The 24,521-nt window shown below is 35.9% G+C and overlaps 1 protein-coding gene across 1 annotated transcript in view; it reads left to right on the top strand.

The window, feature by feature from the left end:
* Positions 1-24,521, top strand: part of ARL15 (ARF like GTPase 15) — a 372,934-nt gene that overhangs the window by 175,777 nt on the left and 172,636 nt on the right. The window contains exon 4 of the mRNA XM_074358035.1: positions 7,581-7,789. Coding sequence (XP_074214136.1) covers positions 7,581-7,789 — 209 coding nt within the window. The remainder of the gene's footprint in view (positions 1-7,580; positions 7,790-24,521) is intronic.

Raw genomic sequence — 24,521 nt, 5'->3', positions numbered from 1 at the left:
AGGTTATTTCTGTATCGTGGAATGATTTGTTAAGTAAATTCGACATTCTGCCTTTGAGAAATCTGAATAAATATTTCATAAAAGATGAATCAGTTCATTGAAAAAATACTAATTAAGCTCCCACTATGTGTAAGACTTTGCATGGGATGTATTCAAAGTATGGAATTAAGACGACACATACATATACAAAACTTCCATAACCAGGAAGAGGAAATGAGCATTCAGATTAACAATGCTACAGAGTGGAAAGCGTTATGAGCAGAAACAAGAGGAATAAATTAAAACTTTCTGAGGAGTTCTTTCTAGCTAGGAGATCAGGGAAGGCTTGGTGGAAGAGGAGACATTTGACCTGGCCCTTGAAGGGCTCATAGCAATTTGAATGTACAAGAGCTGAGGGGAGAACTGACATGATGAAAACTCCAGGAAGAAAGGATAACACAGTCACATGCCTAAAGGTGAAAAGCCTACATCTGGTCCAGGAGAGCAAAAGCTGGATTTGTGGAGTGTTTAGGAGAGCAGTGGATAAATGCAGCAGAAAGGCCAATTGGAGCCATATCGTGGAGAACTGTAAATGCTAAATCAAGTAGTTTAGGAATTTCAAGTGATAAGCATTTAATATTTTTGAGCAGAGTGGTGATATAATCTGAGCTAGTTTTCTGGATGAGGATTCATAATTAGATAGGATCACTGCCAGGACAGAAGTGACAGACCAGTTAGAATGCCATTCTGAGGATCCAGGCAGAAAATGATGAGAGCGGGAACCCGAGTGAGAACATTAGGAGCAGGGCAGATAATCAGATGGCAGGCATAGTCTTCAAGTATGGTTGTTAGGACTTGACACTGTGAAGGTAATGATGTAAAATTGTGTTTATAGTAACACAGACATCCAGGATGCTTGTTGAGGGAGGATAAGAAGAGAAGGGGGCCATTGGTGGATCACCTTGTATAGTGTTTAGAACCTAGTTTTGCAAAAGATAGTCTGAGGACCATCTGCCTCAGAATCTCGTGGGTGTGCTGCTTGAAGTACACATTGTGAGAACCTTTCTATACACGAAAGCATGTGACCACTGGGTTAGAATCCCAAGTTAACAAGGCTAAGGAGATGAGTATGATTCCTGCCTGGACTTCTTAATTTTGAGATTGTACTGCCAACTCCAGTTAGCCTATCTTTGGACAGGAGACAGTCAGGGGAGAGTAAAAATAGTTCAGTGTAACACCTTTATTTCTACTGGAAAACAACTCTGACTTATATCAAATTCTAGTAGATCTTAATGGTGTCTTTTGCATATTAGAGATAATGAGTATCTGTAATTCTTAAAAACTCTATGGAATCTCAGGCCCTTTATTCTCTTAAATTATTGAGACCTGAAAAGGGTGTTAGTTTATATAGCTTATGTGTATTGATATTTGCCATGTTAGGAATTAAAGCTGATAATTAAAATTTCCAGTTTCTTTAAAAGTAACAGTAAACCTATTGTTACACATCAATATAAAAACATGTTTTATGTAAATTAACAATTCCCAAAATAAACAAAAATATTTTAGAACAGTGGCAAGTCTCCTTAATGTCTGGCATAGTAGAAGAAGATTGGTTTCTCATAGCTGCTTCTACATTTGATCTACATTTGCGTTGGAGTGAAAAAAAAATCCAGCCTCACATAGACATATTCAAAAAGGAAGGTATATCTTAATAGCCTTTTCAGATAATTGTTGATTGTCTTCTTTCATATGACACCAAAATTCTTTAACAAGTGATAGTTTTTAAAGGTCATTTGCAATATGGAATCTGAAAACCACACCAGTGAACTTTTGTATTCAGTTCTGTAACATCCATTGATCAATCTTGTGCTTTAAGTGTATCTTTTTTTTTTTTTAAATCTATGCATGGATTTGTATAATGCATCAGTCATTTGGAGAATATTGATTCATTAAATTAGATCTTCCGAATGTTGACACATTTTATTATAAATATCTATCTGTTAATATCATCACCAGTCTCATCACTGAGAAGCTGTCAAGATCTCAGTGGCACAAACAGGTTTTCCAAAATTTTAGTTTTTGCTTGAAAACAAAAATTGTTTTCCACTGACAACAAATAAGTATCAATTATTTTCCTTGAAGTTAGAGGCTTACATATTCATTTTTGAGAAAATGTCAATCAAATACTCAAGCTTGTAATCATAGTTTGTCAGTTGAAATTTCAAGTAAAAATGGGACTCCATGAGCAGAAAAATGACTAGTTTAGCTCACAACTCAGTTGCCCAAGTGCATATCCTCAAAATAACAATGTGCTTTCAGGGTGTAGCAAAAATTCTATTTGTCTGCTCCTTATATAGTCTTTTAAAAAAGACATGTTTAAGAGCTAATTTAACAAAACTAAAAAATTTCGCTGTTGTTATTCTTTGCTGCTGTTCATTCTTAGATGAAACTGGCTTTTTATCATTCCCCCCACCCCCTGCAAATACATGGTAGTCAAGGATAGACTGTTATTTTGATGCCATTATCTCTGTTCGTGTAGGTTACCAGCAGTTTTATTCCACCTTTGCTTTGCACCATCAGTGAAAATGTCAACTCAGTGAAAAAAGCAAGTGACAGCGTTAGTTCAATAGGACATCACCGGTCTAGAGACCAGATTTCCTGTAGGGACAAATTTAAGCAAGTGTTTTTTGGTGGTGGTTGTTGACTGCTGCATATTCCTATTATTTTTTAGCTTATTGGGTTCATCTTTCAGTGAACAACTCTTTTAATGAACCTATTCATAGCCTATTAATTTAACATGAGGGAACTAAACATCTTTTTGGCTGCAGTTATCTAAATACTCTTCTATAATTGGCTTCAATGATGGTCATTTACTGTGCTCACAGAGTGAGTCCTTAACATGCAGGGGGTTGGTTCTGCTGCTCAGCAGTTTTCTCAAGGACCCAGGCTCTTTCTGTCTTCCCATTCTGACATTTTCAGTATGTTGGTATGTCTCCTTCAAGGTGACTACGAGGCTAACACTGTTCAAAGCATCATCTTGTCACCTAATAAAATCTAAATGCTAGAAGCAACAGGCAGCTCTCTCTGGGCATCTGTCTTTTTATTGAGGACCAAAATCTTTTCCAGAAGCTCCTAGCAGACTTTTGCTGAATCCCATTTCGCTGGAACTGAATCATATGTCCGTGCTGCAAGAGAGAAAGAGAGGCTAGAAACACCAGTACCTGGCATTTTAACCTTTGCAATTGTAGGCTGACTGCTGATGAAGAATGGAAGCACCCTGAAGACTGAAAGCTTTCTGTTCTGTTTCCTTCTGCATCCCCAACACCTAAGATGACGCCTGGTGCTCAGGAGGTGTCTGTTAGAGAACTGAATTAATGAATTAATCAGAGAATGTTGTTGCAGTCCACAGTGTACCATAGAAATGAACCTGCCCAATGAGAATGCTATGATCCTGTCTTTTCTCTCTGCTCTTGAACCAGGCTGTCACTGGTTGGCTCTCAGAATGAACTCTTAGATTCCCAAGGCTTCCTTACAACTCTCAGTAAGGCAGTATCAGACCTTGGATGACGAGGACATGCGACAGCACCTTCCACTCAACCTCTCTACTGTTTAGACCACCCCTTTGGTTTTTAATCTAAATGTACAAAATATGGATTGGATTGGATTTTGGTGTTTAAGCTTTTTATGTAACAATTGTAGTTCCTATGACACAGAGCACCCAATCCCCAGAATTAGAGTTAAGAGTAGCCTCAGGATGCCATATCTATAGCAGTCTGTGTTACCCCATGCGGATTTGGTTTGTGGGTTAGGAATGTTGGCATGTGGGCATCAAACAAGTGTTACGAATTTCCCCAGTTGGGCTCACTTCTCGAAGCACCTGGCAGCTGGGTTGGTGACGCATCCACTTCTCACTTGAATCTGGTGGCTAAACTAAGGTCCACTCAGCTGGTCTAAACACCTTGTACCCACCCCTCACCCCATTGTGTCATTCCTCAGCCATGACCTGGGTTTAGGATGCTGCTGACTAACGCTGTTGTGCAGGAGGGTGAGCAGGAGTTTAGAATTCCAAGCTCCATGCTTGTGATGAAAGTGAGTCATCTGCTTAATCTTAGCATTTCTGTGTAGCAGGAGATAAAATGAAAGGGTCTTTTCACTATGTAATATTGTATTCATATATTATGTCATGTATGGGGCATTTAAAAAAGTTCTGGTATTTGTCTTTGGGTTTGTTTCACCTACCAACACAGTCATGGGACTTACTGTCATTTTGTCTCACTAGGTGCCTTATGTGCTCCTAAAAATGTGACAGATGAAAATAGTTACTTTTTGAGAGATGACTTCACAAGCTGGATTTCCAGTGTGTCCCACGTATTTCCAATGGACAAGTTCCATTAAAGCATGCATCTGGGATTCTTCTCCTCATACTTGACTCCCTGGACACCCTCCAATACTCTGGCCATAATTTTTCCCTCCCATATATTTGCAGACCTCACTGTAATCACCATTACTTTACAGGATATGATGGTTTGAGCTAAGAGGAATAATGGCTTTCTAAATATTTATTACAGGTCTTAGCTCAGTGGCTTGTATAGAAAGGGCACTTAATAATGCCATTCATTGAATTAATTGGTTGGGAAATGTTCTTGGACAGGTTCCCACTCTGAGGATTAATATATATAAGCATTTAGGTACCTTTTATTCTAACAGGTTCCCTTTCCCCACCCCACCCTTGGCTTGTGTGGTAGTAGAGTTTTTATTCAGCTTCGTCACCTTTCTGGTCAATGATCCATCTATTTCAATCACATTAGACCTAAATATATTTTTAGTTGTTTAATCTTGGGCACATTATGTAATTGTTTTGTGTCTTGGTTTCCTTATTGATAAAATGAGAGTGATAACAGTACCTACCTCACAAGACTATCGTGGGCAAATGAATTAATACATGTAAAAACACTTAGCACAACTAACGTTTATTCAGAACTGCATTTGGTCAACCTCAACTGTTGGTTGGCTGTGTATACAAAAGTTTGGTGAAATCACTGAAAGCATTCTGTGAGCATTAGTGGAGCTCTATCGAATTTATGATAAAGCATGTTGCCTATATTCTTATTATATGAAAATTGTGTGATGCACATCTTTTGTTGGTAAAATTTACAATAAGCTTGTGTCTGGATACATATGCACACACCATTTTTGTTGTTTTAAACATTTACCACCAGGTATTACTGCCTCTACTTTAGTTCTGCTTATGGATGTTTCTCCCGCATATGGATGATGTCTGGATGGAGCCTGTAGCAGATGCTGCTGGTATCCTACCCAGAGCTCCTTTACTGGGCCAGTGCATCCATCTCCCAGCTGCTGCGGGCATTGGCTGCTAATGACTCACACCTGTACCCTTCTCCAGAGGCCTGCCCTTGGCTGACAGTAGTTGCCTCAACCAAATACATGGGGGAGATGATGAGATCACGCCCCAATCCCCCTCCTATTCCTCAGGGGTGGCTCATGGCCAGTGACTGTACAGGGGTGTAACAGCCCAGCCCCCTTGCCTTTTGGACTGGACAACTTCTGTGGTTCAGTCCACACTCTAGAGCTCCTCATTGGATCAGGCTGAGGTTAGATTTCTGAAACCATTATCTTTGCGTAGTTCCTGCCCCCATTCTAGCTTGCTTCTTTTACTCCTGGTTTCTTCTGACAGCACTCTGTCTATAGTCAGGTATAAGAAATGCTGTCTCAGGCTCTGCATCCAGGGAACCTGACCCAAGATGTTGCTAATTTCAGTGCCTCTACTGTTTTCTTAGTTCCACTGTCACTTAAACAGCAGTTCCCTATATTAAATAATCTCTGGCTTAAATTTCCTCTCGTTTTGTTTTCTTGGCTGGACCCTTGCTCATATCCCCTCTTTGCGTATTTAAGTTTACTTAACATTAAATGCTCTTGATCTTACTATACACCTGCTTTTTTTCATAAAATATTATGATGAACACCCCAGATTTAGAATCTGAAAGTAATTTTCAAAGACTGAGTCGATTATAGTTCCCTCTTAGGGTTGTTGTAAGAATTATATGAGTTATTCTTTTGAAAACACTTAGCACTGTGCCTGGAATATAGGAAGTGCTTAATAAATGGTAGCTATTTGATTGATACTACTCTTTAAAGAGACTTGCCCAGTCTGGATAAGATGCCTCATCTCTTACTCCCAGAGAACCCTAATAAGTTCCTACATCACAGTGTTTTATTACTCTTTATTATACCCTTTGTTTTTCATTCTGTTTCTCCCAGAGGAATATGAGCTTCCCAGTGTCATTCAGTGGTGTGTTGGCTCTCCTGGAAAAGAAAAGACCAGACAGATAGGTCTTTCTGCTGATTTTTCTTGGTGAAAATACTCCTGTCCATTTTCAAGCCACCAATATGATGTCACTGAACACCCTATTGGCTCTTACCAGCCAGTGCACACCAACATGGTCTCCACTCTGAATCCCTAACACTTAGCACAGTGTATCCACTGTAGGAGCTAGATGTTTAATAGAGGACTAAAACGTAGTTATTAACTGGTCGGAAGTTGATCATATGCACTAATTGGAGAAATTCCTTGATATCTAATTTTTGTTATGTAACCAGTATCACCCTCCCCCCCAATACACATATATACACAGAATGCCCATGCTATTCATGAATCAAAGAAGAGGAAGGCAGTCATCATAATATATTGGGAAATACCCATCCCCTCCCTGGGCAGCTTGTCTGCTAACTCAGAGGTTGATGTCCATGTATTTGGTGATTCACTATACAAATGAATGGAGCTTAATTACTTCACCTCTCTGGCCCCAATTTCCTCAGAGTTGGAAGCCTAATTAGCATATAATTTCATTTCCTCCTTCCCTCATTTTCCTCATTCCACTACTGAATTTTGAGTTGTACGTTGGGCGAGGTGTTGGAAATACGATGAGGAATAAGGCTGGGTTCTGGCTGATGAGACTCTCAATGTCTTTTTTTATGAACATCCCATCACATTGAGACTATGGGTGTGCTTGTTGCCAAATGGTGTGATGCAGATGTACCAAAGGCCAAAATTTCAGTTCATCACAAATTTAACACTTTGACATATAAAGGTATTATGCCAATAGTTTTAGCTTTGTGAATAAATTAAAGAAGGTTGTCCTGATCAGCAAGCAGTTCTTTTAGAAAATGTCAACAAGATAATGGTGGAGAGAACCCTTGATGAACAGCCAGGTCGTGACGCTGAGTTAGGCTTGAACTAAACTTGTAGATAAGGTAGTTTATTCAGGACTATTAAGCAAAACCTGAAAACATTTTTTTGCATTTAAGTCTAAGAAGTGCTTATCCTGGTTCTATCCTGGTTCTTTCTCTCATATTTTGATTCATATTTTGATAAGAAAGGCACGAAGAATGACTCTTCAACTTCTGTGCTCTCCTTCAAGGCCAAATCCACCATTAGTTCTAATGTCTTTGTTCTCATTGACTGTGATTTCTGCACCTAATTTTTAAAAGCCACATTGGTTTGCAATAGGAATTACTATTGGGAACATTTTTCAGTTGCTGAAAGCTATTTTTAAAAAGAGAATTCGTTTTGTTTTTGACAGGGGCTGATAATATCCGAAAATACTGGAGCCGCTACTACCAAGGATCTCAAGGGGTAATATTTGTATTAGACAGTGCCTCTTCGGAAGATGATTTAGAAACTGCTAGAAATGAACTGCACTCAGCTCTTCAGCACCCACAGTTATGCACTTTACCTTTTTTGATATTGGCCAATCATCAAGACAAGCCAGCTGCTCGATCAGTACAAGAGGTATGTCTCACTAAGGTGACATCTCTTTGTCTTACTAGTTACACTTCTTCTGCCACATTGGAATCTGAAAATATTCCTGTAATTAGAGATATGCTGGTTATGCTGGTTTTTCAACATCAAACAGTAGAGTTTTTTTTTAGAAAACAGCCTATATTAATCTGATGGAAATTACTATTTATATACCTAACCCCACTTGGAGATGGTAGCTTGTTCAACTGTTTAGCAAAAATTAGAGGACTTATCTGAATATGTTTCTCATCTATTTTAAAGGACTAAAGGCCTGGTCATTGAACATTTCTTTTTACCCCACTAGCTTGCTTAGTTCATTCTTCTGAAGGAGTGCCTCATGCGTATTATGATGCACCACTTCCCCTCAAATGTCGTGTTCTTGTCCCTCTGAAATGCTCACTGTTGACTGGAAGCAATGGATATTATTCTGTAATCAGCCAGGCTGAAAATTGATGTCTTATCTTGCAAGTTCCATGCCACCAAATACATTTTAATATGGACCCATTCTTTATGTTTCGTATTTCATTTCATTTCTTGTGTCCCTCCTATAAAAGCATGAGACTAATTCTGGGCAAATAATCAGTGTCTCAGCAGTTTCTGATTCATAGTACTAAAGTAATAAGATATGTGAATAGCTCCCAAAACTTAAATTACAGTGAAATCAAAACTTTTGATGTATTCCTTTACATCTGTAACTTTCAGGATATGTTCCATCACCCCTCCCCCTTCAGAAATGGTGTGCTTCTTTTACTGACTTCAGAATAATGTCAACCATGCTGCCTTTTAGTCTGAAAAGTAAGTGAGGAGCCCAGGATGTAAGTTCTGACTCCAAACTCCCTCACACTTAGTGTGGAACCCATGGGCAAATAGCTTTGACCCGGTGCGTGTCTTCTCACCTCTAAAAGGGGAATAGTTTAATTTTTATGAGAAGTGAGTGGGATTAATTTGTTAATTGACTTTGAAGTTAAAAGTGCTAAGTATAAGAGGTACCGTATATAGAGAATTTTCACTTATTTTAGAAAAGTAGTAAAGAAGGCAGGGATTTCTTATTAAACAGAGCTCATGTCCAGCTTTAGTTGTCTCATTCAACAGTAAGTAGTTAGTACCTTTTTTCCTTTTTAGATTTGTGAAATACCTTATAGATAATATTAAGTGATTAAGATAAAAAAGAGGAATACAGATCTATTCTGAGAGTCATCAATGTGCAGATTGTCAGCAATATAAAAGTGATGTCTTTCCGATCTGTTTTTAAGACCTTAGGTACATCTTTTAACTTCTTAGTACCAGTGTTTTTGTCTGTAAAATGGATATAATAGTGTATAATGATGGGTGGTTATGAATGATTATCAGGTGCTTGGCTGAAGATACATTGGTATTCTGAGATTCATTGTGGGAAATATAATGTATATGTTACAGAATATATAGAGAGAATATAACGTGCACATGAATAATATGTAATACATATATAGTAACACAGTGTGATACAGCTATAAAACAAGTGACATAACTTCAAATCACTTATTCAAGTTATGTGCAATAGCTGAAAATATTTCTTTTTGGCTTTTAAATTTAAGAAACTTTATCTGTTTCCATAGACATGAAAAAAAATGGAAACTAATGTGTTCTTTAACCCTAATATCTGACTCTTGGTGATCCTTCCTAGGAATTAAAGACTGTTACATTGAATAAAGGAAGCATTTATCAGTTAGTTGCTTTGGAGTGTGCCTTGTGTGTGTTGGCTGGCTGTCTCTTCTAGGAAGAGGGCAGTTGTCTTTTTTGTGATTCATCTTTTCATAAGAGGTTGTAAATGTTGAGTTGTCAGAGATATGCTTTGAAAATTATTCTAAACTTGTACATATTGGAGCCTATGTGACTTTGACTTTCCTTTTTGTTTATATCCATTTTAAATGAGTTTTCCTCAAAATTCTAACTTGTGATGGAAATTGCAAATACCGCTTTGAGGACTGCTTTAAGTAAAGCATTTTTCCCTATGATTATATAAACACATACTAGGCCAGGTGCATGTTAACGTTTTAGCCTGCTTTGATCGAATACATGGACAAATTCCATTGTAGATCTTGAGGTATGTTGGAACATAATGAAGTGCTGAAACTTACTTTGGATTTGGGAGAGAAAGAAATGGAAGCTTCATATTTTTCCCATTGCTTGACTGACAGTGGTTTCTCAGTATAGTATTCTTATGCTTTGTTGAAATACTCCTAGGAACATTTTGGGAATTAAATCAACACCTTATTGTTCACATAAAGATGAAACTGTGAGATTGAGTCCTAAACATTTTATAAACAATAACCTCAAAATGGTTGGGAGTAGGCATGAGGAGAAGAGGAGATAGAAAATTGAGACTTGAGCCAAGTTACGTGGTATTTGAAATGTGTTTAGAATAGTTCATCTGTTCATTACTTTCTTTCCTGATCCTAAAGGTATTACATGCCTTGTGCTCTGTTGTTTATAAATGTTTTTATTCATTTGTAGCTGCTATTTTGTGTGCACATTGCGGAATTTCCAATTGCTAAAAAGATGGTGTTTTACTCTGCAGCATACCTGTGACTTTAGGTAATATTCTGTTCTTTGAGTATCATGGAAAATGCGTTCAGTTGACGAAAAAAGCACAGAACGATTCTTTGATGCAGTTAAGAAAAGATGAGGCATCGAGGTTCATTGGTTCTTCCCCTCCTCCCATGGAAATTATTAATCTTGTGCTCAGTGCAGTACACAAAAATTTTGCAATTATTCTGTCACTAGAGTAAAACTTAAAGAATTCATTTGTCATTTAATGAGGATATCAGGATATTGTTGAATTTAGAAACTGACAGAAGCCAGTGAAGTCTAAAGGAGAAAGCTGAATTATTACTGGAATTCCAACAAATGCTGAAAATCATCAGGAGGTTATGTATTTAGTTTCTTCCTCTCTGCTGTGAGCTTTGCTGTTTGTGTAGAGAACTAAATTAAGATAGGAAGACAATGGTTAAAATTACTATGTAACCCACAGACAGAGGGCAACATGCCCAATTATTTCGTTGCCCTTTTAGAAAGCAAGTGGAGTCTTGTGCATCGCATAGTTTCCCTTTCTGTACTGTACCTGGTAATAACATGTGTTTAACTTACCAGAATTTTAAGATTTTATGTCTTGAGAATTGATAGTAGAAACATGGTTTTTTAACAAATAAGCTTTTCTTTTCTAAGTAGCAAAACACTGGGAAATGGACACCCTTTACATGCTATCTGAAAGCCAAGCATTTCTTGCAACAGATGTTTGTTGTATTCACTTTGGGGAGGTGTAGTTAGCACAGTTTTCCAGAATTTACTCATATCAACTATTTTTCTCTATAGAAAACATAATATGAAAACCTATATTTACGTCAAGTGGTCCAATTGATTCATTAGGGAAAATCCTGGTCCAATTTAAATGATAAAGCTTTAAAACAAGAATCATCTTAAGGGTAAATAGGTTGTTTTTTTATTTGTATTGAATTGTAATTGTATCTAATTTGTTTTACAACTCCCATAGGAGAGCATACTTCAGTTCTGAAGTTATTTAATAGATCAGGAGGATTTTATGAGAAGTTAAGTTGATATAGTAGCCAATAAATGTAATCCTATTTTCCGTCTACACAGTTGCTGATTGTGATTTTTTTTACCTCCTAACTTTTAAAAATCTTATTTTCATTTTATTCGGCATTACCATGTCTTATAAAATGACACATTTTGTCAACATGAAATAGTTTACCCTTTCAGCAGTCTTATCTAATTTGATATTCATTCATATCCTTAATCCAAAAGTATTTAACTATTCAGAAATACTATATCAAAAATACTGAGTTAATGCAAGTATTTTAAATTAAAGCAAGTATTAAGAAATATGAAAACTGTGGAACAGAATTTTGAAGTAGCATTATAAGGTCAGATGAATCTGTTGGTTCCATGGCTCATTAATTGTAGCACAGGAAAATCCAGCTTCTAAATTAAGATGTCAACATTAAAGTTAAAATTTGTGTTCAGGCATTTCTCAATTTTTATTCAAATGTAATTCAGTTTTTTATTGTGATGTACATAGGATGTTGTGTTCTATTAGAAAAGAATGTAGTATAAGTGTCAGAAAAGTATTTGCAAGTATTTCTATAATGATATAAACATTGCTTTCTTAGACCATGTTTTGTTTTGATTATCAGCATTCATATTTTTTGAGTAATACTTTCAGTATTCACTGGATCATGAATAGTTTACCTAGTTTTCACTTTTTAGTCTGTAGACATCTTCTGGAAGAGAGTGTTAGTATACATTTTATGTTATTTATTATACTTAATTATAATTACTTGTTGTTTTTAGATAATTATTTCTACATTGTGCACTATTTCCTTTCCTATAATGGGTTAGAGAGAGTTTTACAGGATTGAAAATTTTTGGACACTGTCTGTAAATAATAAGCTGCTAGTTGAAAATTTTTCTATTTATACTGCTTAACAGGAGAGCAGTTCTTTTTTTGTTAGCTGCACAAAATATCATCTCTAATTTTCCATGATGAATCTTTTATTACAAGTGCAAAGCAGTGTTTAAATCACGTAGAATCTTAGCTTAATTTAATATTACTTTCTGTATGTGGAGAGAAATGTGTGTAAGACTCTGTGTGTTTGTAGTATAATCATTGTCAAGTGTCATATACTTTAAATCTTAAGAGTCTTCCAAGTATCTTGACCTGCCTCTTGGCAGCATTTTAGAATACTGATTTGATTTCACATAGAACAGTGTACATACCTATTGTGTGAGCAGTTTGAAAACTCCCTTATGGGACATATCCTTACTCTAAAATGATATGAGGTACAATTTATTTTTTGTCCATCCCTTACAGATGTACTCCATTCTGTTATAATTTAATCTTGGGGAAACAATAAGAGGGTTTGGAATTCAATTTTCCACTGAATGATGCAGTGATCTCTTGAAAATGTTTACTAACTTGTGAGAGAAGCTGAAATAGCAATCGTTTCAATAATAAGTTACAAAAATGTCATTATTAGAGAGTGCCTTTTGAAGAATACGGAAATAGCCAGGGTATCCTATTTATTGTACTTTCATGCATTTTCTTCTTTATATGCATTCCTTGAAAAAATTAATTTGTATGTTTGATTTCATTGATTCTAATTCACACCACCTTGATCTCACCATTCAAGGGAACTCTGTGTACCTGTTTCATGCATCCGCCAGGCAGTATTATGAAAATATGCCCTGCCCACTGAAAACCAAAGAAATTCCCATTAACAAATACATTATGTAAGAAAAGTTTCTTCTATCAAGAAAACGATTTAGGTGGGTTAACAAAGTGATACATTTGAAAATACAGCAATGTATGCTGAAAAAGAATTCATTATGTTCTTTTGTAAAACCTCATTTCTTTCCATTTTCTTCCTTCATTCAGTAGCATGCATATCTTCATTTTGTGTAAAACTGGCAAGTTTTGGAACTTCTTCCAGTTCTTACTCTCATCCTCCAGACATTTCGGTGCTCAGCTGTCCCACCTCAGCTCCTGCAGTACTTTGCAGAGTTTCCTGGTTGTTTTCCTCCCCAGATTCTCCCCTCTTTCTCCCTCTTCCTCAACACAGACCAGAAAGAACAGACTTCCTGTCTGGTTTTCATAATACCCATATTAAAAACCAGTATTACCTGCTAATTCTTTTTAGAATCAAGTGAAACATCATAGATTTAATATGTTAACGTGCTTGGTAATGGAATTACCTTTTCTTTTCTCTGATGTCCATCTGCCACTCACTATTACTGTTGCCTTACAAAAGCCACCTGAAGATTACATGTCACGTCAGGAGGTTTCCTGAATACCCATGGCTGAACTAGATGGCCTCCTTCTGACTTCCCAAAGCATTCTGGGCTTCTCTTAATTGTCCAATTAGAATTAATTGCCTAGTAACTTTTCTATCTACCCCTTAAGATGGTGAGCTCCTTGCATGACAGGAATTCTGGTTTATGTCTCTGTGTTCAGTTTACATTGTTTAAATGAGTACCACCTCTGAGTCTTTTCGTACTTGCTTCCCTATTGGCTTAACGCCATCAGCTTTGTCCAGATTTCTCCACTGTCCTTTTACCCGGTGCGATTCATCTATTGCCATCCTTGACTGTAAACGTTTTCCTTTTCCTCTGCAGCAAACCCTGACCTTTGAATACTGCTCATGAACCACATCTTCTATGAAACCTCATGACTCCAACCATGTTAGTAGTTTTAAAAAGCTTCAATCTCTTAATTACCATATTTACAAATGCTAGTTTTTGTATCATTTTATGTACCTGTATTTATGTTTATTCACTTGAGGACCTTGCTTACAGCAGGGTACTATTTTTGTCCTCAGTGACTCATAAAAAATGAGGACATCTTGCCTGAATAATACTATTTTAATATGTTTCTATTAATTGCCTCTATTTTAACTGTATAGAGCTTATTTCACTTGCTGGCACCGCAAACTATCTTTTACTGTTTATGTTTCTCATGTGGAGACTGGTACATGATGAAGTTCTGTGACAACATAATTGAGATGGTGTTAGAGCAATGAATCCAATTTAATAAAAACAAATGTAGTTTTGTAAATTAATAAAAAAATTTACTACATTTGTGAAGCTTAGAAGGGTTTTTAAAATTCTTACATTTAATACCTTCTCTTCCTTTTTAAATGTTCTTCCATTTAAATGTTTTACAATAATGAATTGTAACTAATACAGTTAGAGGTTGATTTTATCCAAATGATATTATTTTGCTTCTTCGTTTTTTGAAACAGTATGTATTTGAGTGGTTGTCTGCTGAACTTCACTCTGTATATCTTATATCTGTATCTCAGTTTTGTAGTTTGTAAAAATTAGTATTTGATTAAGCCTCATTCAGCCAAGGCAATAAATGATCCTGAAGCAAAAGTTTCCAAAACCATTTCCTTGATCTTTAGTTTCATTTCATTTGTAAAAGAAACTCAGTTACTACACATTCCATAGCTTACAAAGTTAATAAAACATTTGTTGAGTTAAATTTATTTGAAAATAGACACATAGTTAATATCAGTAAGGTGCTTTGAAGTTAAAAAGCACAATAAGCGTTAGTTATTATCATTATGATAATTATTATCATTATTATTATTACATAGTGTCTGCTTAAAAATACCTTTGGTTACTCCTGGATGACTGTGATAATGAGAGGGGTTAATATGCTGGATTTTATCCAGAACTAAGGATTTGAGACATAATACACTAAAGTTTTTTTTTTTCTTTAATAGATCAAGAGGAATGTTTGTTTATTCACTTCCCTAAAGAAAAATAAACGTCCTTTAATGCAGAAGCATCAGAACTCATTTGGAATAGTTTGAATGCTTTCTTATATAATCTCTCAAAAGGTGTCTGAGGAGTACGTATAGGTCTTCTGAAAAGGTTCTAAAAACATAGGCATTGATTTCCAAATAGTCAAAATCCTTTATTTCTTAGTTAACTATTCCTGAATTGTGTAAGAGCTCAAATTTATAATTTGTACAAAAATAAAGAGCATGATTATGGGGGAAAATATGAGAGCTTAATTCTTATTACAAAAATGAAAAATTACATCTTTGGGAAGTCATAAAAAATAACTATAATTAATTACATAAATGAACTCCAATGAGAGTATTTTAAGGAGGATTCTTTAGAAAGTAGATTTCAAGATTAAGCCAAATTCCTTATGAGGTACCTCAAAGATTGTCATCCCAAGTCAGAGAAATAGTAAAACATTTTAACAGGCAAATGTATGAAAGTCACGTGTACACCCCGCCTCATCATCAGGAAGACAGTAGTGACATGTCTGAAGAAGACATTCCCTAATATTATTGCAAATTAAGTAAGAAAAGACCTCAAAAGAATGAAAAGAGAAAAGGTGCCTGGAGCCAATGAATTACAATTGACAACTTAAAGGCAATTGAAGAACCAATTGCTAGAGTGATTGCAAAGCTATTCACAGTGTGCAGCAGACAGAGCACAGCCGAAAGCTGGAACAATGCCTTCAGTTCAGCAATATTGCTTCAAAAGAATGGAAAGAGGGGACCGGGAAGAGCCACTGACCCTGAGACCGATTTCCAGGCAGCTGCACAAACTATATACTGTAATTAAAGGTTTTGACCAGTAATCGCAGCAAAGCCAGACTACAGAAAGTCTAGGGAACCAGCAAAGTTTATAATGAGGCAGACATCCTTAACATAAAACACAGAAAAAGCAGGTAAGAAATCTAGTCCATTTCTGGCAGTGACTTTGAAAAGCTCTGCTGTGTTAGCACAAATATGAAAATCACATATTTTTGGCCTTCTTCCTGTAAGAACAAAAACACGTAATGAAAGATACCTGCTTTCATCTTTTGAGATGAATAGAATACTGTGCTACTTAGAAACAGGCATTTTTCTCCTTGCCACTATTATTTTTTTTCTTTACCTATGAATTGCATGTGCCTTTGATGAAAACAATGAACTAGACGTGGGCAATGGAACATACAATGGTCTGAATGGCGCTTAGCAGTTGCCTCTCTTCCAGTGCGCCTGGGCTTGGGAGAAATGAACTAATCCACACCTGAATAATTTGTCTATAGGACCTCTTGTATCTTTTGTTTACTGGTATCTAGACTCATATTGTTTTCTTTCTTTAGTGATATCTCTTTATGTAGAATTCCATATTACGCCACAACCCTACTATTTAAATATTCACATAAGCACTTTGAGCATTCATATCTTGAGAAAGGGGTATCTCATGGTTCTAATGAAGGTAAGATATGGACTTTCAAATACAAACAAGAGGGGGTTCTTACAAGAGTCTAATGAACAAAAATAGCACCTTGTGTTGCAGGCGCCACGTAGTTCCTTCCCTGACTGGGCCTATTACAATCTTTAACTTTTTTACTAGAAATTCTGAAATCTAAATTTCAAATAAATCTTGGACCAAAAAAAAAAAAACAAGTTTTCTACTACTCAGATATAAAGGGAAAGAGTCCGGTAGGGTTTCAGTTTGCTTTATTTAAGGCTTATAATTAAACACACCTAAGTATCTGAAATCGGTTGTGCTAAGCATGGTGGACATAGACTGAGTTTAGTTTAGTTCATTCCATACCTGAAATAAGATTATGGAGCTTTAAAAGAATGCTCTATAAAGAATGTTTAGACGGTAAATAACTCCATAAAATAGCTGGAATTGTTTTCATAAATAAGTGAAAACGACTGAGCCTTATGGGAAGAAGGTTCTACTTATGAACTATGAAATAATTTGGAGGTTGCATAGAATGGTAGGATTTTAACACGGAGGATTTGCAATATATTATTTATTTTTAGACTGTAGTTATGACTAATAACTTGTCAAGCCAAAACAAGTCTTTATTGAAAGAGGCCAGAGTGGAAAATCTGGGTAACTTGTGTATAGTTTAGACAAGGAGAACAAAGAAGTAATGAAATGAAAATAAGAGCTTGGCAGGGGAATCCTTAGAGAACAGCTGGTTGAAGAATTACAGTTGTTAACGGTGCTATAAAAGAAAGATATTCTCTCATCATGATTTAGCATATTGCATTGAGAAGACTGCATACTCATTAGAGGGATCCTGAAAGATAAACCAGAAAAGATCTTGAGATAGAGGAATAGTTTGTATGCAATAAGTAGTAGTATTACTGTCATTGTTGTTACTGTTATGCAAAAGCAAATCATATGCCAAGACAAATGCCCTGATTTTCCAAAAACGTAAGTTCTCAAGAAAGAACACCTTTCTTTCCTGTTATATATAAAGATTTATATTTTACTCAGCTCTAAAGTAGTTTCATTTAAAATGGTATTTGTCAAACTTATTGGAAAGTGAAGTCTAAATATTTGAATTATTTAAATAAGTGGGTAGAGATTCTTAAGGGTAAAAATGCATGTTTCTGCATGTTTGGGGCAAGAAAAAAATGATACCAAGTTCCCATATTTTTATATTGACTTTGATGGTTTTCTTTAATTAAAGCTCAAGTTTGGACATCTTTGTTTTTTCTTAATAATGGCTTTTAATGATTTTTTGTATTTGTAAGCAAATCAAGCTCATTTTTTAGGTTGAAAAGGAAAACAGACTTTAAGTTAATACACAAGATCACCAGATTGCTTGAGCCTATTACAGTTAACAATTTTTTTTATTAATAATGCTATCTGTTTTACATTTTACCAGAAGCTTTTTTTTTTTTTTTTTTTTTGGTCTTTTAAACTATATCAGCACAGTTTTCTACTCTAGGGAAATCTCATCTTTCTGTAATGATTCTGAATGTGCAATGCCCTTTAATTATTCAGAACTTTAGTTCTGGCAGTGTAGCTGCAGGAAGTATGGAATATTTTGTTGAATCTGTACTAACTCCATATAAGGCCCTAGACATTGCTTTTTTTTTTTTTTTTTTTTTGGTAGAACACTAGATACAAAACTGTTTTTGCAGTTTCCTCTGTTAAAAATGGAATATGACAATTGTAATTCCTCCTTTAGTATTTGTTCTTATTTGGATTCTGGTTAGTTAAGATTTTGTCCTGTGGTTCTTTGGCTGTAGTAAGGCTGAACTGAAAAGTGTGTACTATTAAAAAAGTTGTGTTAAAATTTTAAGATGTTAAAGCAAGATATATGGCCATAATGACTGGGTTGAATTTCACTGAAATTATTTTGAGAATAACAACTCTCCTCCAGCTTAGTTTGAACAGGAGTATGTACAAGTTTGTGAGGAATTGTAGTTAAGATTACTTGATCCATTCTGTCCATCAAGATCATACAACTAACATTTTATAGAAAATGTGTGTCTATCATTTTCATTTGAATCTCCATGGAGTATTACATAATTTTTAAAAGTCTATTCAATCTCATTTTAATTTATAATCTGAATGATTAATAAAGCCACATGGTGCACTTTTAAGAGGGTACCAAAAAAGCGTACAGTGCAAAGTATTCTCTTTGGTCTTCACATGACTCGTTCCACTCTAATTTACAACTCTCAGCCTTCAGCCAGGTTATGGAATCACAAAACTTTGAACGTTAAAAGGTTAGAAACACCAACCTAATGAATTTGCTTAACAATATAATGAACTATGGACTATATATTAACGAACATAATTATCTTAAAGATAGTACTTCTGAGATAACTTGCAGTAAGACGTCACAGTCATTTCAAGAAAAGTAATTTTAATAATTTAGTCTCTAGGTTGTTACTATGACTTTTAAGCAGTTTATTGAGTCAAATGAGGGGAGGGGACTTAGTAAAAGTCTAATTCTGGTTTCACGAGAAAGGTTTATTTATTTGGTTGTATGAGAGAATAAGTATCTAAGGAGTCATACTCAAATTATTTTAATTACAAAAATTTCAAACATACAGTAAGTATAGAAAACTTTATAACAGAAAGTCATCCACCCATCACCTAGATTTAGCAAATATTAACATTTTTACCATATTTGTTTCAGAGCTTTTCTTTAAAGAAACAGATCATTAAAGATGCATTTAAAGGCTTTTCCCCTCACTTCAGAAATGAATGAAATGTTCCGAGGCACAACTGTGCCATAATTTTTATTTATTAATTCTCTTATTGATGACTTTTTAGACTGTTGCTAGATTTTTGAGATTCCAAAGTTGTTGGTGATTATCTTTGTACATGTTTTCTTGTGTATATAATCAAGCATTTCTCAAGTACAGAATGTAACATTGGAATTACTGGGCCACAAGATATACACATGTTTAACTTGAGGATTGGCATTTGGGGTTTGGAGATGACAGTAAAATTCTGGGGTTGGATTCTGGCTATAAATCCTCCTTAGTTTTGACCAGCTGAATAATCATGGACAAACACTTAAATCTGTTTCCTCATCTGTAAAATGGGGATAATCCTGGAACCTACCTCATAGCAAACAGTGGGGACGAATTGAGGACTGAGCACAGAGAAAGTGTTGCTCCCCCACCCCACCCCCAGACAGGGATTTCATGGAGATCAAATGGCACGTAGAACTGCATCTGGTACAGCAGCATGTCAGTGCTCATGAGAGACAAAAATGAGACAAGGTGGGGGGGCATAGCTCAAGTGGTAGGGTACATGCTTAGCATACATCAGGTCCTGGGTTCAATCCCCAGTACCTCCATTAAAAATAATGAGGTAAACGTAATTACCTCCCCACCCTAGATAAAGTAAAACATACGTGAGAAAAGTGCCTTAAAAAAAAAGTTTAAAAAGGGTGGGAGAGAGGGTATAGCTCAGAGGTCCTGGGTTCAATCCCCAGTACTTCCATTAAGTAAATAAATGAATAAACCTAATTTTGTCCTCGCCCAAAAAAGAATAAATAAATAAATATATATATTTTTTTAATGAGACAGAAAACAATCCATCTAGGCCCAATATATTTATATGCTTTTGAGAGTGCTTAAGGAATAAATTACAAATGAAAAAACTAAAAGGAAAACAAGAAAGCAACGAAGACGTTACACAACCCTTACCACTTTTGTTACATTAGTTATAAGCATTTTATTTTACTTTCTTTCATATGTACAGAGTTCTTGTCAGAAATGCCTTTTTTTTTTTTTTTTTAAAGCATCTGAGCCAACAAAGTACACTTTCCTCTTTTGTTGAGGAAACCAGGAAGATCAGATCTTTGGGTAATTTTTCACTGGCACAGTGTGATACTAGAGCTTATTCTTTCTGATCTTCCAAATAGGTCATTCTGCCTTAATTTTCTAATATGTTAATTTGGCAAAACCATTAAATGAGTAGCTTTATCGTAAAAAAATAGAAAAGCAGGTGTAGGGAGATGCTCGGACAAGGAGGGAGATGAGGGGGATGCTGTGCCATACCTGCAGATCTCTAGGTCTCTGGGAGGCCCCACACGGCCCAGAAATCGGCTTTTTATAGCATGTCACTTGGTGTGCTCTCAGGATGTGAGTGACAGGCTTGTTGTTTCCTCTCTTTGAAGGCCTAAGAGGTTACCCGGATTATTTGAGAGTGTTCATCGCACCACTTCTTACTTTCAGATTTCAACAGAATCTTCTTAAGCTTTTAAAGGTGGATTACTTTGCATTACTTTTATTGCTTTTCAAGTGTATTTGGAACTATTCAAGAGTCCTCCTAAAAACTGGATTTCCTGGGGTGTGTTTTCTTTGGGGGGAAATTTTAAGGCTTCTTTGTAGACTTTCCAAAAGCCCCAGTTTTACCCACTAGAAGGGCCTGATGGAAACAAGTTACTAATTAAAAAAGAAAGAAAGAAAGAAAAAGGCGTAAGAGGAGAAAACGCCATCATGTCTCTAGGTTCCTTATAATAAATCAGACCTGTGTGTGTGTTTAACAAAAACGAGGGTGTGCTTTTTTCCCCCTTCATTCTCAGTTTCTTTTGATCATTGATCTGGGTGACCCCACGCTCAGGGTTTTTTTCTTCATTTGACATGGACAGATTTTTGAAGTATAGGTCTCCTTTGGGAAGCCCGGGCAGTTCCACTTGACTAACCTGTGATCTAATGACAGAAATGCGGGGTTACAGTGGCCATTTTGTGCGCTTTGAGGAGGATGGCCAGACAGGGTGGGAGAAAGGCCGTGTCCGCAGAGAAAAGGAGAGGCAGGGTGATCGAACAGTGTGAAAAAGACTTGTTAGCCCACATTAGTTTGCCTGATTTACTTCACAACAGGTCAGGAGAGGCCAACAGCAGAGTTGTCATTAAATTGCAGAGTTGAAAATCCCAGTATTAGAAAGTGTTGAGATCTCTGCGAGCTATTAATGGTTAATTCCCAAGCTGGTTTTATCTCACCCTGAGTTGCACCAGACAGGGGAGCATCATCCTTCCCTTCAGTCTTACTATGTTTATGAAATGATTCTGTGACCCTGGATTCTTTTTTAATGCTGCAGGTTTTCAACTCCCTGTCATGGTTGGGCCATTGTACAATGAGCTTAGATGTAAAATAAAAGCCAAACGTGGCACTTTTTTATGCCCTGTGTTCGACCCTTAGTGAGATGCCCATGCTTTCCATTTGGAAATGCTATAGGAGTGCCTTTGTGAATTTCCATCATGACAACAGGATGGAGCTCTAAATTTGTCCCTGCACATCTGCTCTGACGTTTATAAGTTTGCACGTGTTTGTGTGTTCTCCCTGTAGCGTACCGTCAGTGATCCTGGAGAATACCAAATTAGGTTTCATCAGTGGTCTTTCTTCCACCTCAAGCTCAAACTAGTATATTTTACAGCTTATTATTGTTTATGCCTTTTAAAAAGAAAATAGGTGACTTATAGAAAAATACCCAAGTTCCTGGAATGTGCTGCAGCTTGGGTTATTATAGGAAAAGTGATTGTTTTGAATTCTTAATATTTTTCCCTTCTTATTCAAAATGACTTTGGTATTGATATAGTACCGAAAAGAAAAGAAAAGAAAAGAAAAGAAAAGAAAAGAAAAGAAAAGAAAACCACCCAGTTAAAAGGTACATTAGATAGACCAAACATAAGTCTTATATTATGACCAGTATATGAAGACCTATGTATAGAAATTGAAAATTGGCAAAAGGAAGTTTCCCAAAGATGAAAGTGACCTTGGTTCAGAATTTTAAACACATTTTAGTGGTTTTAAAATTTCATTCATTATTTAATGTAATAACTGCGTTGTTTCTCTCAACCAGTATTTTTTGCACACTTGCTGTATGGCCAAATAATGACTGAGATACAAAAATGGATAAAATGTGGTCCCCTCCCTCAAGTCACCAATATATTACACACAATTACACTATATGATAAGAGCCAATGGAAATATCGTCAAGGACTATGGGATCACAGGTAATAAATAACCCAAGATCCAACTTGTGGCCTGAACCCTAGACTTTGGACTTTAGCTTATCTGGCCTTTTCACTCCACCACAGCAATCTCTTGTCATTGAATTTATTTTTTAAAAATAAGAAAAACATTTTATTTGATTTTTAAGATATAACTTAATTTTCTTTTTTTTTTTTACTTTGAAGTTTTGAATCAACTCTTTCTTCTGAATGTTTCTTGCTACTTGGATAAGCCCCAGCTGCCAATTTGGAGATGGACCTTTTAAACTAATGAGCTCAATTGAAATGAGACTAATATACTGAAGAAACTAAGCCTAGTATGTTTTTATATATTTGTGAAACAGAGTGACTGTTGTGTTCCAGTACTCGGGGAAGAAAGCCTGGTGATTTGGGCTTGACTTACTGTCCAGTCCATCTTTGTTTTTAGAAATAACACAAGACTGCATTCGTAAAAGCAATTTATGCAACACCCAGCCTCCTCCCTAAGCTCTCCTGGCCCTCACCCACCCCTAGCAGCTTTCAGGCTCCATTCATCCATGTGTTTATATTCCTCGATTTTGTAAATGAGAGACAAGAAGGAGAAGGGAAGATTATAAAGGGTCTTTAGGGGCAGAAGGAATAAGATAAGAAAAGGAGTGGAGACATAAAAACATGTTGTATTTTGGGAATTTGGGAATATCTCTTCTAAAGAGAACAAAAGTTTGCTAAATGTAACCCTTTATATGCTTAAATGAGAGAGAACCATCACAGAGTTAAAAAGGTACCTTTGCATTAGATAATAGTTCCTTTTTTTAGTACCTCTTATTAAATACTTCTACCACCCAGGTGACATGATGGAAGGAAGACAGGTTGAGATTCTAGATCAATTCATCTTACCTCAAAGCAGCACTGAATTCCTGAATTAAATGCTGCAGGCCAACTGAAGGATCGAACACATTAGACAATAGTTTTTAGCTCTCCAAGGAATTCTGAGTTTTAATTTTATACCACTATTGTCTTCTTCGAATAATATAGTTGCACCATATCTCTACTCCAGAAATCATTGCTGTTCTTGTTAAGGAACTTGCTGATCTACCTTTTATTGAGTCAAGAAATACTCACTGGGAGACAGAATCTCTGTTGTGATTACTGATATATCTGCAGGGGCCTAGAACGGCCCCTTCAAACATAGTAGGTGCTCAATAAATATTGCCAGATAAAAAGATTTACTCAGTGCCTGTAATGGGCCAAACCAGAAACTGCATAGTGACCAATGTATGGATTATGACCAAGTCCCTGCCATCATGTAGTGTTTCAAGTGGGCCATTTTCAAAACTGTTTCCTTCATAGTGAGGTGACAGTAATTCACTTTTAGAGATAGGTCAAATGAAAGATTTAGATGATGGTAAAGTAAATTATTATAATGTAGCATTCCTGAAAAATGCTTTAAAATTTTTATTAGAATTTTTTAAAAGAAAATGGGAATAGTTATTTCAAATACTTATCTGAATTATGTGCCCCAGTACTTTTTGCTTGTTTACTGTTATTTGCTGGGAATTGCCATGTTTTATTCCTGAACTAAAAATTTTTAATATTGTCATATTAAAACATAATTCACAGATGTCTGACAAAATTTACATAGTAAAATCGTTCTTTTCTTTTATGCACTTGAAGAAATGGAAGTACGTTGAATGTATTGGAGAAATGTGGCAATTACTAAGAAGCTTTAAATAAAAACCTTGTAAGACCAGTCATGGTGGAACTCAGGAATTTGGTGAACATCAAGATTAACTGGTATGACATTTGCTAAGGCAGGTGGTCAATGTCAAAAAAGTATCTGCCCCTCCTGTATGGCATATATGCACCAAGTCCTGAGAAGCATTGTGTCTCTGGGGTAATCATCTGAAATGCCTTTCATCTGTTTCACTAATTGTTTCACAGACTAAATC

This window comes from Camelus bactrianus, chromosome 3 (assembly GCF_048773025.1).
Source record: "Camelus bactrianus isolate YW-2024 breed Bactrian camel chromosome 3, ASM4877302v1, whole genome shotgun sequence".
NCBI lineage: Eukaryota > Metazoa > Chordata > Mammalia > Artiodactyla > Camelidae > Camelus > Camelus bactrianus.
The sequence above is the reverse complement of the archived record's forward strand: the minus strand, read 5'-3'. Positions and strand labels throughout refer to the sequence as shown.